At 33.3% G+C, this 19,772-nt stretch overlaps 1 protein-coding gene across 1 annotated transcript in view; it reads right to left on the reverse strand.

The window, feature by feature from the left end:
- Positions 1-11,868, reverse strand: part of LOC108363371 (glutamate receptor ionotropic, kainate 2-like) — a gene marked incomplete at its 3' end in the record, with an annotated part of 30,456 nt that extends 18,588 nt beyond the window's left edge. The window contains exons 1-7 of the mRNA XM_017616714.1: positions 11,841-11,868; positions 11,537-11,626; positions 7,503-7,531; positions 3,543-3,575; positions 1,336-1,562; positions 1,088-1,277; positions 723-946 (exon numbers count right to left, since the gene is read on the reverse strand). Coding sequence (XP_017472203.1) covers positions 723-946; positions 1,088-1,277; positions 1,336-1,562; positions 3,543-3,575; positions 7,503-7,531; positions 11,537-11,626; positions 11,841-11,868 — 821 coding nt within the window. The remainder of the gene's footprint in view (positions 1-722; positions 947-1,087; positions 1,278-1,335; positions 1,563-3,542; positions 3,576-7,502; positions 7,532-11,536; positions 11,627-11,840) is intronic.
- Between the last annotated feature and the right edge of the window lie 7,904 nt (positions 11,869-19,772).

Consider the following 19,772-nt stretch of genomic DNA (forward strand, 5'->3'; position numbering starts at 1 on the left):
GTATCTCTGCGCGCCACCTTCCTCAGTGAACTCGGAAAGAGTATTTAGTGCATCGGGTAACATTTATGTTGAAAATAGAAATAGGTTGTAGCCCGATAATGCGGAGACTTTGATTACTAATTAGATACTATTAAATTGGATTACAAAATACAAAATCTGGGTCAAATTTCTAAATTGAATCTTCTATAATCGATATCCGGAATCCGGCCGGATATTAGCCAGTATCCGGCCGGATAACCGGATAACCAAAAAACGGCCGGATAGGCCGGATTCCGGATATCTACCGGATACCCGGCACATCCCTAGAAAATACCTTTCCAGTGATATCTAATAAGTATAAATCTGTATAGTTTTGCCCCAGTTATTCAAATTTTTCTTAAACGAATCTTTGAAAAAAGTGAAAAGCAGCATCAAATATCTCATTATTACGATCCCATTGAAAATATGTTTAAATATCTTTATGCAGATTTTTTAAGCTTTAACTGTTTTGTCATCTGAGGGAATTTTTTTCAAAAAGTTCTTTTAGAAACAAATTTTTCAATAATAACCCCATTTTAGGAGGTATATTCAAGTCGGTTCAGCTCACGTAAATCTTAACATTTTTTCGAAATATATTGGGGGACGTCTTTAAATATAATAAATTTTGTAATGTTATGCACTCTAATGTACATATACATATGTAATTATATCATATTTTGCTTAAAAGTTATTAGTTTACTTACCTTGCTGAAAACACAAATAAGAAAGATATGACATAAATCGCAACCATGACGTACATCCATACTTCTCCTTTCAATGGCTCAAGAAAAGCCAGCAAAGCCTTTGGCTCGGGTGTATCTGCATAGGCTAATATACTTACGCCAAGCTGCATGAAGGGCACGGTAAAGTCCACTACGGTACGGCGTGCCTGTGTAATAGTCAAGTCACAAATGCCCATATGTGCATCCTAAAAATCATTAGAGCAACAAAATAATTTATTTTAATGTTTGGACAATATCTTGTAGTAATTGATGTAACTAAGAATAGTTATTAACTAACGAAAATTATATACATATATGTGTGTGCATACAACAGATATTATACAAACATTATTGATCAGCTCGCCAATTATGCCGTTCCATTGCTTTGTTTCCTTATTGTATTTGCCATATTGGTTATCTGCTACAGGCACAAATATATACTCAAAATTCATAAGTTCTGCAATTTCTTTAATCAAATCTACTGCATAACCCATGTACCGTTCATTGCCAGTCACATTCTGCTCCACCATCTCGGGTCTGTTGGTTATCCCAAAGAAATTTTTATTCAATACAAACAAACAAATCTGATGCTCACATCTCCATAAAGTACGGCTCCCCAATACGCGTGGCTACACGATAAACCAGCTTCTTTGCGATGCTTGCCTCTACATGTTGCGGCGTTATTTGACCCTTCGTATCCCAGAAACCAATGCCACAATTGTCTTGCGGTTCGAAAATGTCTATGCCAAAATTAACGCGCTGTCCATCCTCGTCAAATTGCAGGTCACTCGAGCGATAATTGGTGTTATTGACGCCGGATGTCTGCAGTGGAAATAAAATTAATTGAGATTATGAGCACGGTTGCCACTTGGAAAAAGAAAATGTACCAGAAATTGTAGCGTTTGACTCTTTTTTGAACCGATGTTTTGTGTTTAAGAACTTATCATTTCATTTTATCTTAACTGAAATAAAAATTTTGAGACTTGTTTATAAGGACCAACTTGTAATAAATCTAGTCATAAGTTATTGTACCAGCTATTTACCAAAGAACACAGAAACCGAGAAGATGAACACTAGCTCCGTTCATGTATTCTCCAATAAAAAAAAATATTCAGAAACTTGCAAGTAACTTGATTTCCTAGGATCCCTCTCAATGAGAAAACTATCCCGAAAAGTACGGAAACGCTAACCTTACTAGCAGTTACTAGTTTCATGAAATTTTAATTAAAGAGTTTTCTTTTGCAAAATGCAAGAAGTAGCATGTAAACAGCTGTTTTTCTTATTGGCGAACTGTTACAAGTAAGAATTTATTCAGAAAAAACTTGCAGCTTCCTCTCAATTTCTGTTTCTTGCAAGTTTTTGCGCACGAAAACCCAAATCATGAAAGCTCGTAACAACTACGAGTATTACAAACTCAATATCGCGTAAAAAAGAAAACTAATATCTCAACGACGTTAATTAAAAAAGTAATTAATTTGATTTCCCATGTTTTCTATTAATTTGTTATTTGAACCAGCGTGATGCATATCCAGCGGTTACGAAATACGTAAAGAGCTTGTCAGTGATAATAATGCAATATATTTCGAAAGGCTGCCAAAATGAAAAATATCAGAAAGCCGTTGCATGACCTTGCATGTAAAGTGTCTTTCGAAAGAGGTTTCCGAAATGCGAAATTTTTGAAAACGTTTTCTTGGCGAATGAATTTCCGCCAATCTTTCACGATACTAAATGCATCCCTGGACTAGAGTCCGACCGATTAGTCGGCCGATGCCGAGGCTAGTATCGGGAAAAAGAATCGGCATCGGCCGTTTTTGGCCGGTTCTTGAATGAGGTAATATTATTTAGTTATTTGATTATGTTTTTCTTTTGTTATTATAAAAGTTTATAAAAGCATTTGTTCTTGAAATGAATTTATATTCAGGATATAATCGGCAAAAAATCGGCCTATGCTTCAGCCGATAAAATCTTGAATATAAATTAATTTCAAGAACAAATGCTTTTACAAACTTTTATAATAACAAAAGAAAAACATAATCAAATAACTAAATAACATTTCGTCATACAAGAATCCTCCAAAAACGGCCGATGCCGATTCTTTTGGCCGATACTAGCCTCGGCATCGGCCGATTAATCGGTCGGACTTTGCCCTGGACCGCTTGGCAGATTGTTTGTTTTTTCTCTTCGTTATAATAAAAGTTATTTTCAGTTTTAAGATTAATTAAATATTTATAACTAACCAATAAAATTCCGAAAAATAATTAATTAGAAATATTTCTGATATTTTATTCAAAATTATGCATTATTATTTATCACAAACTTGGTATAAGTGTCATACGGCAACACTCGATTAGTTAGCCAGCACTTGCAGCAGAAACAAAAATTGCTAGTTCAGCACGAGCAAGCTGAAATCTATTTTCGAAATTGATTTTTGCTCTTTCAATTGCCGTCACATCTTGCAACTTTTATTTCTGGAACTCATTCCCGAATTGTTACAGAAAGGTTTTTCTGGCTGTTCACTCATCGAAATAAAATTTATCTTTCTCAATTCGACAGCGAATTGCATGGAAAAGTTGGAAATATTGCCACGCCTGACACGCTATTAAGAAGCATGCAATTTCATGGATTTCTGTGTTCTTTGTACACTAAGCGTAATACATAGCTTCATATTGTTATCAGTGTTTCCACTATTGTCTTTTCCGACCAAATTGGGTCGCTTCTTTTTCATTTGGTAGTTTGGTCGGCAAAGTAAAATTTTGGTCGGATAGTTTAATTAAGTTTTTAAATTCATAATTATAAAAATACATATTTCAAACATAATTTTGCATATAAATATTTGCCAATTGTACCTTTTAAACATTTGCCAATCCTGCCTTTAAAAATAAGAAACGTAATTGGTTTGGGCACTGATGGAGCCTATGTTATGGCTGGATACTGAAAACATGATTGATTGCAGAAACCGATTTGTTTTATGTAAAGTGCACATGCCATTCTCTCCACCTTTGCTCAATCAACGCTTGTAAAAAATTGCCGAAAAGCATGAGACACTGTGCCGCAACATATATAGTTTCTTTTCCCACAGACCAAGGAGGATATATGAACTGAAGGAATTTCAGGACTACTGTTCGGTACAACACCACAAAGTCTTAGGTAGAACGCAAACGTCAAGCTGTGAAGCTGTGTTTTTCTGTGATCTGTTTAAATTTTGTGTTTGATAAAGCTGTTTACGCTTATTAAAGTAAACAATTAAAAAAAGTGTTAATAAACTTCTAGTGCACAATTTAAAGATAAGTAAAATTTCCCGTAAATTTGATTAATTTAACTTGATATTCTTAATTGCATGTGCCGAGTATTTTGTTTCATATAATATATTGTTGTTGTACAATTGTTTTTGTTTGTGCACATTGATTTTGCTCTTTTTGTCTTTTTGTCATTTCTGCTGTTTCATTCATTTGTTTATTAGGTGTCAAATATACAGTGCATTTAAAACTGTTCTCTAACTGATATTTACCAGCTGATTGGTTCACTGATTAATACATCGTTTTCAAAACCGTTTTTGCTTTTTTGCTTCTAAAACCTAAAAATAAATATAATTTTAAACATGTCGTGTATTTACACCAATTGCCACGTTAAAAGCGACTCCTATGTGTCATGCTGGCTCTGCGATGGGATTGCCCATATAAAATGTGCTGGTTTGAGCTGTAGAGTATTAGACGCTATTAACGAGGGTAGGGTCTTCGTTGGTCTTGTCAAAAATGTAGATCAACCGAAGTTGATTTATTTAAATTCTTCAGGCAGTCCAGAAATGGTTCGGGAAGGATCTGTCGGCGCTTGTTTAGAAATTTAAGCATTACGAAAAAATTTTTAGGTATTTCACTTGTCTCGACGACCCTCCACACGCTGAGGATAGCCGAGAAAATAAAGGTGGGCATGTTATTAGTCCACCTAAAAAGACAGCCACGGATTCTAGTAAAAAAAATCCTCCATCCCAGTCCTTAGAACTTATTAATTTATCTTCTCCATGCCCTCAGGCATTGGAGCCTCCGATTTCTAAAGCCATATCCACTAGGTCTACTTCTAAAAATAGTCAAACCGTTGATTTAACAGTGTTGCCATCAACACTCAAGGTCAACTGTCTAACTTAGTTCCTCCTAATAATTCGGAGCCCCGCACATCAGACATCATTACCAAAAAGTTGGTTGTAATTCCTCCGAGAAGATCAATCTTTGTCTCTAGATTTGCTAAAGATACTTCTTCGGATGATATAAAGTCATACATATCGACTAAAATTAGAACTAAAGATGTATTTATTCGTAAATTTAATTTTAAATACGATCGCGATATTTCATCTTTTAAAATTGATGTAGCTTCCGAAGATTTTGATTCACTACTAAATAGTTCATTTTGGCCGACCGGGGCGTTTGTTCGCGAGTTTGAGTATAAACCTAATAAAAGTAATAATAACGTAGCTAAAATTTCTAATCTTAATTCGGATTCAAAAAACTAACTCGCAAGTCTAATTTAAGTATTTACTATCAAAACGTTAGAGGTTTGAATACCAAATTAACTGACTTATATTTAAAAGGTTTTGACTGCAATTATAATATTATTTCCTTGACCGAAACATGGCTCAAACCTCATATTTTTAATTCCGAAATTCTTCCAAATGAATATCAAATATACAGGAGTGACCGCGTGGGCAGAATCGGCGGTGGTGTTCTTTTTGCGGTGCATTCATCGATACCATCCGAGGAAGTTAGTCTTCCTGTCATTGAATATACCGAATTTAAATGTATACGTGTACAGGCTGGAAAGACTTATATTTATTTAGCTCTTTGCTACATCCCTCCTAATTCTGCCGTATCGGTATATATGCAGCTAGTTTCTTTACTTGAGACCGTAAATGCAATGCTTACGGCATCCGATTCTATGATTGTTTTGGGCGATTTAAATCTGCCACATATTTCATGGAACATCATTGACACCGATGTTGTACCAGTTTCATCTAGAGATAGTTACAATGTATTTCTGGAGGAAATGGCTGAACTTTGCCTCAAACAAATAAATATATGTCCAAATAAGTTTGGAAAGGTCTTGGATCTCGTTTACGTTGATGATGTTCCGAAGGCCTCTATTAATCGGTGTGATCCCCTAGTTTTGCCGGAAGATGCATACCATCCTGCTCTTGAGTTAAGCTACGAAATCATAAATGAAATACATAATAATAAGTCAAGTTCAAGTACTAGATATGTTTTTGCGAAAGCAAATTTCAGGAAAATTAACAAAGAACTTTCAAAGTTATCTTGGCCAATATATAGAGATGACGTGGAGCGTAGCGTTGAGCACTTTAATGATACTGTTTTCAATTTGTTTCGAAAGTATGTGCCAATACGTAATATTGTTCATGAAGAACCAATACAATTATGGTTCACTAAAGAGCTTAAAAAATTGAAAAATAAAAAGTCGCACTCTTTTAAACTGTATAAAAGAACGGGCTTACACAGTGATTACTTAAGGTACTCCGTTTTGCGGCATAGCTACTTTGCATTAAATAAGAAATGTTATAATTCATATTTATGTAAAATTAAGAAGAATTTAATTAACAATCCTAAATCATTTTATGGTTTCGTAAATTCAAAGCGTAAGGCACATGGTTTTCCGTCCGCTATGCATTATCGCAACACTGTATCTAGCGACAGCCAACTCATTGCCAACATGTTTGCTCGGTTCTTTAGGTCCAATTATTCTGTAGACTTCCCTATAAGTGGAGACTATCCGTACGAGCTTTGTCCAATCAACTCTGCTTATATTCCAGTAATATCTTCCGATGAAGTTTTACACTCTTTAAAAACCTTAAAAGCGTCATTTAGGCCTGGACCTGATCATATTCCGACCTGTTTTCTTAAAAACTGCGCTGAGAACATCTGCGAGCCTTTAACAACTCTATTCAATTTGTCGCTTAAACATGGCGTTTTTCCGTCAGCCTGGAAGGAGTCTTTCATAATACCACTTCACAAAAACGGCAGCAGGTCGTCTATAGAAAACTATCGAGGCATAGCGAAACTCTCCGCTATCCCCAAATTATTCGAAGCAATTATTGTTAACCAGCTGACATATTCTATATCTTCTTCAATTACACAATCTCAACACGGGTTTTCTAAAGGAAAATCTACTATGACTAATTTATTGGAGTTTACAACTCATGTCTCAAACGGTTTTAGAGAAAATGCTCATACCGACGTAATTTACACCGATTTCAGTAAAGCTTTTGACAAAGTATGTCACTCGTTACTCATCCGTAAACTCGACCTAATCGGCTTTCAGCCCAGTCTTCTTCAATGGATCTCATCTTACCTCTCTGATAGAACACAAAGAGTTATTGTTAATAATTGTTCTTCCAACATCATTAAAGTATCTTCAGGAGTTCCTCAGGGAAGCCACCTTGGTCCGATTCTGTTCCTGATATTCATTAATGATATTTCTTCTATAATAAAACATTCAAAAATTTTAATGTATGCCGATGATGTGAAACTTTTTAAAACATTGTCCTCTATCGAAGAAAGGTCTTTGTTACAAGCGGATCTGAACAACGTGGTTAGTTGGTGTAATACAAACTATATGCCACTAAACCTTCAAAAATGTAAAGTTATGTGTTTCTCTCGGAGGGCTGTTCAACCAGCTGTTTATTCAATATCAAATTATAATCTGGAGCAGGTATCCAATTTTGTCGATCTTGGTATCACAATGGATTCCAAACTCAATTTCAACCATCATATTAATGTCACAGTCAATAAAGCCAAAGGCGTTTTTGCATTTGTAAGGCGATGGTCAAAAGAGTTCAAAGATCCTTATGTTACAAAAGCTCTTTTTACCAGTTTAGTTAGACCTATACTAGAATACGGATCTATTGTTTGGAATCCCCGCTACCAAGTTCATTCAGAAAGGATTGAATCAATTCAAAAACAATTCTTGCTTTTTGCATTGCGTAATTTTAACTGGGATTCAGATTACAATCTCCCCCCTTACACAAGTCGTCTAAAGCTCATAAATTTGCCTACACTCGCAAGTCGTAGAGAAATGCTGGGTATAATATTTATCGTAAAATTAATGACAGGCTTGATTAATAGCCCGGCCCTCCTGGCTGAGGTAAATTTTAATGTTCCTTCTCGAGTGTCAAGACACTTTCGACCTCTATTTTTAAAGCCATGCAAAACTAATTTTGAACTAAACGAATCATTCCGTGGTTTATGTCAAGATTTTAACTGTCATTCCAGCACGTTTGACGTATCGGACTCGATTTTTACTATAAAGAAAACTATTATTTCCACTCTCAATAATTGAAATACTATCTTTAGCATATCCAATCAGCTGATGAATTTGATTCTGTAGCTGAATAGTTTTAGATCTCGACACTTAACAAACTCCTGTTTCCACTACTCGGCACGAAAAAACTAAAAAAAAAAAAAAAAAAAAAAAGTTTCCGTACGTCATGCGGACTGCGCCCCTCGTGTCGGTTGGGCGGGAATGGAGGGTAAAAAGCCGTTGGGATTAATTAATTAATTAATATCTCAAACACGATGGCTTTCACTAGGAAGCGTTCTGTTAAGAATAGTTGAGCAATGGGATAGTTTGAAACGTTATTTTATTTCCTGCTTTTACGAAGTAAACGGTATGCGATCTGCAGACCTGGCAGAAGGAACGTGTTGCAAAACCAAATGCTATTTTTAATTTCTCTCGTATATTTTACTACATACATACATTTATGCAACTATCAAAGCACATTATATCATAATTTTGAGTAACTTTATTAAAAAAGATGCGATCAGTTACATATTAATATTGATTTTAAAAATGAAAATAATCATGTTAAAATATCTGATATTTTTGTTGGAACGAAAGCTGAGATGTGTATGAAAATTAATTTCAATTGTTCTGGAATCCTTGAAGTTAAAACCAATATATTAAAGTCTTACACGGACTTTTTGGTCAAATAAATTTAAGATTTGATCTCAAGCGTGAAGATATAAAACTTTTACAAATACTGACACCAGCTATGGTAGTTTCTAAAGAAGATTTACCAATTTTACCTCCTCTGTTAAAGTTTCCCCATCTCATAGATTGCGATCCTGATATAATAACCACGCAGTTGAATTGACGGCTCTATTCTGTATCAGCATCAGTATCAGTTCTGTATCAAATTCTTGTCACAGTTTTTATTACGGAAAAATATATGTATGAAAAAGTTTAAATTTGTCAGTAAAAAATTTTGTCACCGACACAGAATTTACAGAATTGGGCTATTACGGCTCTATTTTGTATCACTGACAAATTCTTGCCACAGTTTTTATTACGGAAAAATATATGAAAAAATTTAAATTTGTCAGTAAAAAAATTTTTGTCACCGATGCAGAATTGGGCTATTAATCTTAAATAAAGGAGTTGTATGCTTGTAGAATGCTTTTTTGTAATTGAAATTTATTTGGTAGGTTGTAAACAGTGTTGCCGTTTTGATCCATATACTTCAAAACTGATACGTGTTTGTGCAAATTTTCTGAAGATACTTTATTTTTTCGATAATTTTCGAGATACTTAAATTTTTTGCGTAGTACAAATTATAATACACGACAAAGAGAAAATATTTATGTATGTATGCAGCCTTAAAAATTTGACCGAAAATATTGAAACGTTTTGGGGTCAAATAAGCTTAAAGAAAATGCTTTAAATCATAGGTGGGCAATTTTAAGCACTAGATTTAGTGCTTTTTGAAAATTAAAACGCCGAAAAAAAGTATTTAGTGCCTAGTGCCTTTTTTAGTGATTTTTTTCTGAACTAAAATTACTCCGATATAGATAAAACCTGAAAGAGTTTTTAAATATTTAAAGCTGTGGCAGCACTGAATTTACAAAAATCTACAAATTTAAATGCATTTAAATACAACCATGATTGATAAAAAGCTGAACTTGCAAAGTCACCTTGCTCAATTCTATTCGCGTTGAAAATGCTAGTAGATATGCGAGTAAGTTAAGTTTTTTTTTTCTTTTCTAATTACTTGAAAAAATTTGTATTTTTGTACCACCTGAGTAAAACACATCGTTTCTTGGTGCTGAATACAAATCTGGCCGCACAATCGCTCTAGCACTAGAACTTTGGGATATCCTAACCTCAAAGTGCTAAAATCACGGTTTTTGGCGATATTTGAGGTTATATAATGAAACCATAAATTTTTTTACTCATTTCAACTTAGGGCATGATTTTCGTTTGTTGGGATTCGATCTTTCTTTCTTGAGATCTATCAGTTTTAATGTGCAGTACTTCGGTATTACGTCGTAAGCATGAGTCATTATAGCATAAGGCTTTTCAATCGTTATGAGCGAAAAAGTTTTGTTTATTGATTTATGTTTGCATTCTTGTACATATTGTAAATTTTTTGTTTTTGTTGAATACATACAAACTGTTATGAAAAAAGCATCCCTTGATTCAAAACCATTTGGTGCTTTTAGTGTGGTAAAACGCTTTTTCCCCAAGTTTTTGGTGCTTTTTGAAAATCAAAAGTTCGTAACACTGCGTATACAGAAGCAAAGCAGCGAATTTCGATTCAGTCCAAAGTGTCCAGATATGGCGATTTCGCGCCAATTTGGCGATTTTTTTTTGGATATTTGCGCGTAAAAATTTAGGAAATCGCCATTGGCGATTTTTGGCGATTTTTTCCCCTCAAATAAATTTTTTCCAATTATAAAAATATACAAAACTTAGTTTTCCACTATAACTTTACAGAAGAGGCCCATGAACTGCGTGATAAACTTGACTTAAGAAGCATAGTAAAAGGCAGTCAAAAATTTTTGATCACCCTTATCGAAGATATTTTGAAGCGATTACCTAGTCAATTAAATACATTTAAAAAGGTTTGATTTTGTCACCAGAAAAGTGTTTGAATCACAAGAGGGCGAGTTTCAGGGACTCTGAAGAATTTTGGATAATTGCTTACGGAGTGAAAACCGCAAAATGCAATAAAATGTTTCGAAATATAAGTAAAGTAGCCTTCATATTATTATCCTTGCCGCACTCCTTTGCTTTTGTTGAGCCGTTTTTCAGTAATGAATTCAACAAAAACTAAGGTTCGAAATAGGATGAGGTTGGAAAGCCTTAATTCAATAGTTCGAATAAAGTGTTGTATGAAGTCTAACTGTTTCTTGATTTGAAGTAGTGCATGATTAGTCAGAATCACGAAAAATTGCAAACTTTGACAGATCATATCTCCGAAGAGAAAAAAGAAAAAAAATTCCTCGAAGACGTGTTAGCTTATTTACAGAACCCATAAAAACAATTTGAAGCGAATCGGAGACATGACATAATTTTTTTTTTACGAAATCCGTCCGACTTAAAAAGAATGGCTCATATACACATAAAGGGTTAGAATGAACTTTAAACATGTGATTCACAAGGGAAACGAATGTTACTACCCCATATAAATTAACAGTCTAGCGAATCAACACTTCCCTTTGTATTTAAACTCCGCCAATTCAAAATTATTGTAGCGTTCGCAATAACAATAATTAAGCCTCAAGGTCGGATCTTAGAAAGAGGATTGCTTTACGCATGGCCAGCTATGTATACATATTGAGTAGAGTATAATCTTGCCAAATACCAAAGTTAAAGTTAGCTACCAAATTTTTTAGACCACGGATCACCCCGATTTTCGGGGATTATTACTAGTTTATTATATGGTAGGAGCAGTGTTGCCGTTTTGATCCATATGCTTCAAAAGTGATACGTCTTTGTTCGTATTTTCGAAAGATACTTTACTTTTCGCTCATTTCGCAAGATACTTAAATTTTTCGAGTAGTACAAATTTTGATACGTGTTAAAGAGAAAATATTTATGTATGTATGCAGTGGCAGCTTTTAAAATTTCATCGAAGATATTAATGCGTTTTGGGGTCAAATAAGCTTAAAGAAAAATGCTTTAAATGAACTGTGTATAAAGAGCTGACCTAATTTTTAATTTACTTTACTTGCCTAATAAACAGCTCTGCACCTGCAGAGCGTATATTTTCAGATTTAAAATTGATACAATATGAAAAGAGAAATAGGTTTCATTACAAACTGTAGAGAATATGATGGGGAGTATTCATAGTAAAAATCACAGTATACAGTAAACCAGCCATTGACAATATGCTTATTTGAAAATTAATACATGAAATATTGTGCATGTATAGGATCATTTTGTCATTAACCCATAGGCAATGACTGGTGCAAAAGTACCCCCAAATGTTTGTTGATATATTTGAAATGTAAATTTTAACAGCGAAATTCGTAAAAAAAAATAACAAAACAAAAATAATGTTGATTACTACATGGGAGGTGGTCGTGGTTATAGAGAGATTTCACCAAAATTTAATACTAACCTAAATTATACCAAAGGCAACTTCGGCACCGACTTTCGTTAAAATATCTAAATTTTGTTCGAGTTAGCGTGTTTACAAACAGACACGACTGAACCAATTCATTTCGTCGTTCTGAATATTTTGATAAATATGTATTTTATACCATTGAAAAACGGCCTTGCTTATCTGCATCAACCTTTCCTGCATTAGTTCGAGCGTCGATATATAACTTTGGGTACATATTTCATAAAACCTTTGGAGGTCTCCACTATAAGAGTGGTATATTTTTAAATAAGAGAGTTCTACCTTTAAGCTAAGTAATACTTGTTTTACCCCCTAATTTATGGGTCCATTTTCCAAAATCAGCCCACCATTATTCACTCAAAGTTGTGTTTGGAACCAGATATGACTTATGTAGGAACTGCATCCGGTTATAATCGCTTACGCTGCAAGCCTGATTTGCTAGGAATTTTGTTTTTCTCGTTGTTTTATTTTATGTGTCTTGAAAATATTTTCCACTATAAGAAAATATTGAAATTGGATTTCATTTGTGTTAAAGAAAACGACAACTGTGATAAAATATCAACCAATACATTCAAATAAATTGTCAAATAAGCATATTTACAATTTTTGATTTGCCTATCTGGATTATTGTATACTGTGGTAAAAATAAAGTCGACACTGAAGGCAGGCTCAACTTTTGAACATAATTTCCAACGAGGTTAACGTGGAATGTATCACATAATTTGATAATTAACGTAAATTATCGACAGCTCATACCCTGCAAACCAAAGTTCCGGAAATCTTAACGAAATTTTAAAGAAACTCGGAAATGTGTTTCGAATTCTGTAATGATTTCTTTACGAATTTTCAAAGAAAATCGTATGAAGGGGTTGACACGAACTCGTAAAGAAGTATCTGTAGGATTTTTTAACTAAAATTCTAAAAGATTTCTTTAGGAATATTTTGTTAAATTTCTGAATGAAAATCCGAAAGGATTTCTTTAAATATATATTGTTCAATTTCTAAAGAAAAATTCTAAAAGATCTCTCTAAGAATATTTTTTCAGCATTCTGAAGAAAAGTTAGAATAGATTTCTTAAAGAACATTTTGCCAACCTTCTGAAAGAAATTAAACACGGAAATTTTTGGAAATTAATCGCTAAAGTTTATTCGGTTTATATACTATATGAAATGTATGAGAGGGGGATTTCAATTACTATCCGGCTGTTTGCGAGGGTAGCGACCAAATAATTACAAAATGCTCGTTTGCCTATGAGGCAGCTTAATGTTAGCTACAAAAGAATTCACAATAGTTTTCAAGGTTTAAGGTAAGTAGATGTACAATAACGTGATAAATATAAATTTTAAGCGTTCAAAAGGTAAGTATTCAAAATATTAGTAAAAGCTAACTATTTCATGGTATAAAGAAGGTAAATACAACATGTTTAAGGTTGATATTTGATTTGAATGTAAAAATTAGAAAAAAGTTAAATTTAATAAATTTATAATACTACTAAGTTTGGACTCATGTCCTCGACAATTGCGTGAAACGTTTAGGTCTGCGGGTTAACTGCATGCTGTCGCTTCTTAACGCGGTCCTTTGCAGAATTGAAAAATCTTTTAATGATAGCTTCAGCGTTGTCCAGTTTAGCATTCCCTACTGCAGACACACAGGAATCTGTGAACAAAGTAATCTTATTAAGCTACATACATATTACGCTGTAGGGACGCTAAAATTACCCAAAAACAGGCCGAGACACGTAAACTTAATTTTTAACCGACTTCAAAAAAAATTAAACTTACCTTTTTGGCTTATTCTTATTTATTTTTTTAATTTCGGTTCTTATAAATAAACGCGTTTATAGCACAAAATCACAATAAGATATATATTTTTTTTTTTGGTGGGTCAGAATTTTTTTATATTTTCAATGTCGATTGTGACATTATTATAATTACATTATTGATTTTCTTTCGAAATTTCCTAAAAGAATCGAAGTGTGCACAGTACATTTCATCTTAGAAAATTCGGCAAAAAATCGGAAAGAAAATAATGGCATCTTTACGATTTTCTTCCGCAATTTCGTAAAACAATCGAAGTGTGCACAGTTTATTTCATTTTAGAAAATTCGGCAAAAAATCGGAGGAGATCTTTACGAATTCTTTAAAATTTCTCTACAATTCAGAATACTCTGAAAAAATGGTTTGCAGGGTAGTTTTAAGTATGCACATATATTTGAATTCAAGTTTATATAAAATCTTTACATAATATTTTTGTTCGTCTCTTTAGATGATTAAAAACAATAATCTCTTTTTTGATAGATTTTCTCAATATGTAAAATATTTTTCTTCATGTACATACATATGTATGTGTATGAATGTGAATTAAATGATTTTTCGGTTATTGACAATAACAAAAAGCAAAGGTATGAAACAAATAGCATTTTTTTTAGTTTTTTCTAACTTAATACTTTGATACTTAAGTAAAAATTTGTGATACATTTGATCCATTTTTGGTTTTTTTTTCTACGATACATATTTTTATGACGTCGCGGCAACACTAATTCTAAACGATTTTGGTCGGATTTGGGAAGAAAATTTGGAGTGAAAAAAATTTGTTAGTGGCAGCGCTGATTGTTATGGTACGCAAAGGGTGAGAGCAGCAGTGAATGCAGATGGCATGACACTTGGGGTGCACTGTGGGTAGTCATGTCGGCTGGGTGGGGTTCTTGCATTCACCACTGTTCCCAGCGCCATAGTCATGTCTTGTCACACGTCTTCTTACGGCTTGGCCGGCGGTAACGGACGGACACAAATTCAAAAATTCAAAAAAAAGCAGTTGTACCAAAAAAAAAACGTGGAGCGCATGCAATTCAAAGAATTAGATTTAATTGACAATAGTAAAACTACATAACATAGACCTAAAATTTCTACAGCGCAAGTGCAAAATTTGAGATCGATTTTAAGCGATCGTTATTCATATACCCACATATGTACATTAGGGTGCCCATCGAAAATGCTTCTTTTTGGAAATTTCAAGACCCTACCCTAATTTTTTTGTATATATCAATTTTTGACCAATATCGATGAATTTCTTAGCCACACTGCTAATAAAATATGAAATTCCGGTACATACACACATATAAATTCAAGGCCGTATTTAAGAAAAGTCGCCTAACTTCGTCAATTTTTATGCGATTGCAATAAATGAGGTATCAGTATATTTGAAAATTTAGATAGTGCTCCAAATTTTGAAATTGTAGAAATTATCGATGGTCAAAATTTAAAAAATCTGGAGAAACAGGAGTATTTTTTTTAAATTTACCCGATAAAAAACCTAACAAGCCTAGTGCAACAATAGATTTTTATATACCATTTTAAAGGCCTATATATCCTCTGCTCAGATCTTATCGATCTTTGAAATGGAATCAAAAATTGTCATTCAAAAACTCATAAATCTATATAATCCTATTTTCAGACCTAAATCTAAAATCTATAAAAATAGGCAATAATATTTCTCATAAAAACGAATAAAATTAGGGGGTAGGGTCTTGAAATTTCCAAAAAAGCTATTTCGATGGGCACCATAATGTATATACTAGGGATGTTGGGAATGTGGAATCTTAGAAATCCGCGGATGCGAATGCGGATGCGGATGTTTAAAAGCTAACATCCGCGGATGCGAATGCGAATGCGGATGTCAAGTATTTTTAAGAAATAATTTAGGTGACTAAATTAGGTGATTTAGGTAAATAAAAAATGGAAAGGTAAGTAATTTGTAATAATGTGTTTTTGGTACTTGAATTTACAAATTGGAACATTGAATTTAATAAAAACTTTTTGAAGGGTCGTAAATCAAACCTACGCACAGTGCCGCCTAAGTGGGCATAAATCGAAAAATTCGTTATCTGCAATGTGAACTTGTTTGGTATTTCTGTAAAGACAATTTATCCACTAAAAAGAATTAAACAGACATTTCCCTAAAAAAATAATTATATGCCGCCAGGAAGCCACTAAAGTCGACTACTACTCGCTCGAGGCGACAAACTTGAAAAACTTGAAACAAAATTGTAAATTCTTTTCAATTAACGCTGCACAAGTTGAGAGGACTTTCAGTTATATATATATTTTCTTTTTTTTTGCGATGCAATAATTCCTTTTTGAGAATTGCAGTGGGGCTGACAATGTCGGATGTATTTTCCTGACTTTCATCTTCACAATCTAGCATCATGGCAAGATCGTTGTTTAAACACCGTTGTTTTCCAAAGAATTCTTCATTCTCAGTTTTTGGTTGTTTCGGAATTTGGAGAACCTGGAACGTCATCAGCGTTTTTTTGATTTTCGCATTTGTAATTAATTTTTAATCCTTTCTTCTGTGACTTGCCAGATAAACGTTTTATCAGTGCACTTGCACAATATTCCATGTATCGAAAATAACAGTTATTTTTTTGCGAGTTAAACCTGGCCTAATATTTTGTATTCCGAAATAAAAGCCCTTTTCGGATAATAAACAAATCGCTTATCCAAATTAAACAAATTTGGTATCATATGAAAGAGGACTGAAATAGCTTTTAAACAGAAATAACGAACGGAGGTTACCACCTCTATTTATATATTTTATATAATTTATTACTAAAGAAATTAATATACCTGAGCAAAGGTTTGTTCTATGGTAATAAATTAATATTTTTTATTCCCTAACAATTACCATATAAACCTAAGCTTAAGATTTTGTAGAACACTTAAAAAAAATCATCACAATTTCAAACTTTTTTCACACAAGTGTTTTTTGAGTATACAGTTTTTTAGCCCATTCAATTTTAGTGTAATAATGTGCAAGTTTCAAGTGGCTAAAAGTTACCGTTGATTTTTTACCGTCAGAACACCTACATCCCCCTCCCCCTAAATACGGCCTTGCAAGTATACATACATACGCGCTTCCTCCTATCTCTTTCTCCTCGTTCGATGTCGCACATTGAACGCTGCATACGCTGAATACATTAAAAAATGCATGTTGTCCAAAAATGTTGGTTACTTAAGCGGGTTAGGCACTTAAGCCCCCCCGCTTAAGCGGGTTTCACTGTACATAACAAAATTAAAAAATATATGCCTTTTTGCCGTTTTTCAAAGCACATTCTGCCTTTTTCCAAGTTTTTAGTGCATTAAAATCCTACATTTCTACATTTCTACATTTCCGGGGGCGGGGGCAGAACACCTGCATCCCCCCTCCCCTAAATACTGCCTTGCAAGCATACATACATACGCGCTTCCTCCTATCTCTTTCTCCTCGTTCGATGTCGCATATTGAACGCTGCATATGTACATATAATGGATGTTGCGAATGTGGAATTGTAGACATCCGCGGATGCGAATGCGGATGCGGATGTCTAACAGCTAGGATGTCAAGCATTTTTAAAAAAGAATTAAATCAAGTAAGTAAAAAATTCAAAAAATAGTAATATTTAATGTTTATTTTATTTAGTACTTTAATTTAAAAATTGGAATATTATATTTAATAAAAAGTAATGACAATTGCATCGAAACTAAAAATGTCAGATGTATCCTCCTAACTTTCATCTTAACTTGAAGTATCTAGGATAATAGCGAGATCGTTGTTTAAACAACGCTTACAAGATAAACAAGATGTGTCATGTTTTTCCAAAAATTTTTAAAAAGAATTCTTCATTCTCATTCCTTTGGCTAGGAATGAAACTTTTGAACAAAATTCTGTTTTCAATGGCGTGGCTGCCAGCCGAATCGGATCAGAATATTGCTATTTTTGTATAAGCATTTGAATTATTAGAATCACGTACTAGAGTGCCAGTTACTGTCGAAATTCGACAGTTTTTCTAGTTTTTAGGAGCCTTGGAGAGGGTTTCTAACTTAACATGTAGCACAACTTATACGGTACAAATTAACTTACCGGAACATCTTCTGCTTTGGAACTAAAACGAAACTAAAATTTTTTATCTTAGAAGGTCTTTGGACTACAGCAGGACTTAGAATTGACCCGATACATTCCACTTTATCGATAAATATTAATGATTTGATACATATCGATAGTTCGATGAATTTCAAAAACACTAAAATCAGATAACTCAACAAAATTCGTTAACTCGACCAATTTCAATAACTGTGAAATTCGAGGGCTCGATAAATTTCGATAAATCAAAAATGTAAATTCTTTGGATACCTTTAAAAATTTTTACTTTTGACAGCTCCACATTTTTCGAAAGCTATCGAAAAATTTTGATAACTCATTACACTCTGTTAGCACGATAAAATTCGATAAGCAGTGATAAATCGATAAGCTTATATAATCTTGAAATTTCGATTAATGGATATATTTCGAAAATTCCATAAACTTCGATTCGATGAATCAACCAATTTCAGTAGATCAATAATTATCGATAACTCTGTTAGTTGAAAGAACTCCATGCATTACTACAACTCGATAAATTTCGTTAAGTCTATAAATAATGATAATTCAATAAATATCGATAACTTGATACATTTCTTTAACGTGACAAATTTCGATAATCCCACATGTTTTTATAGCTCGATAACTATTCGTAAATTTCGACAACTAAGTTTCTGTATAAATTTCGACAACTCAATAAACATTGATCAATTTGAATAATTCGATACGTTGTGATAACTTAATAAGCATGGATAAATTTCGATAATTATAAACTTCGATGATTCGATAAATTTCAGTAACTTTTATGGAAAATTTCAATTCAGTTACCCTAATTCTTATGTATTTCTCATTGTCTCCATTTTCGCCTTTATCTCCATTTTCGTTTTTATCTTCACTTTTGCCTTCTTTTTTTGTCTTCATCGTTATCACTTGTTTCTTCATCTTCATATTTATCTTTATTTCAAAGTTTAATTTTAAATACGATGTAAAAACTGCGAAACAGCTTAAATTGAACAGGTTGCAAAAACATTCATACACAAATATGGAAATTTTTAAACAACGATTTTAAACCAATTTCGAAACTATAAAAACTCTCCTCATCTACAGAATTACCTTTCCAACGGTGTTCTTGGTTTTGAAATCGGTAAATTTACCTTGGTCTTCATCTTTGTTTTTATCTTTCATATCTTTGCTTTTATCCTTTTCTTTATCTATTCACGTAGATGGGATGTGATGACGGTGATAATATGTGACGTGATTTTACGTCACAAACAGGATGTCATGTCATGTGCTGTCATATCCTGTGATGTCATGTCATATGATGTCATACCATATGATGTCATATCATGTGATGCCACGTTATGTAACGCGATGTCATGTCATACGATGTCATATCGTGTGATATCAAGTCATGTGATGTCATACTATGTAATGTAATGTCATATCATATGATGTCATGTCACGTGATATCGTGTGATGTGATATCATATTATGTGATGTAATATAATGTGATGTCTCATCATATCATGTGATATAATGTGATGTGATGTCATGTAATGTGATTGCATTCCATGTTCCGATTATTAAATCGGTAACCCTGTCGTTAACTGTTTCAATAAAAATACCGATAACAATATCCATAAACATATAGAAAAATACAACGATGAAAAAATCGATTTATTCTTCGATATATATAACAATCATCAGTATCAATTATTATACATATCGATAAC

The sequence above is a fragment of the Rhagoletis zephyria genome, unplaced genomic scaffold (assembly GCF_001687245.7).
Source record: "Rhagoletis zephyria isolate East Lansing unplaced genomic scaffold, Rhagoletis_zephyria_1.1 Rzeph_scaffold_01260, whole genome shotgun sequence".
NCBI lineage: Eukaryota > Metazoa > Arthropoda > Insecta > Diptera > Tephritidae > Rhagoletis > Rhagoletis zephyria.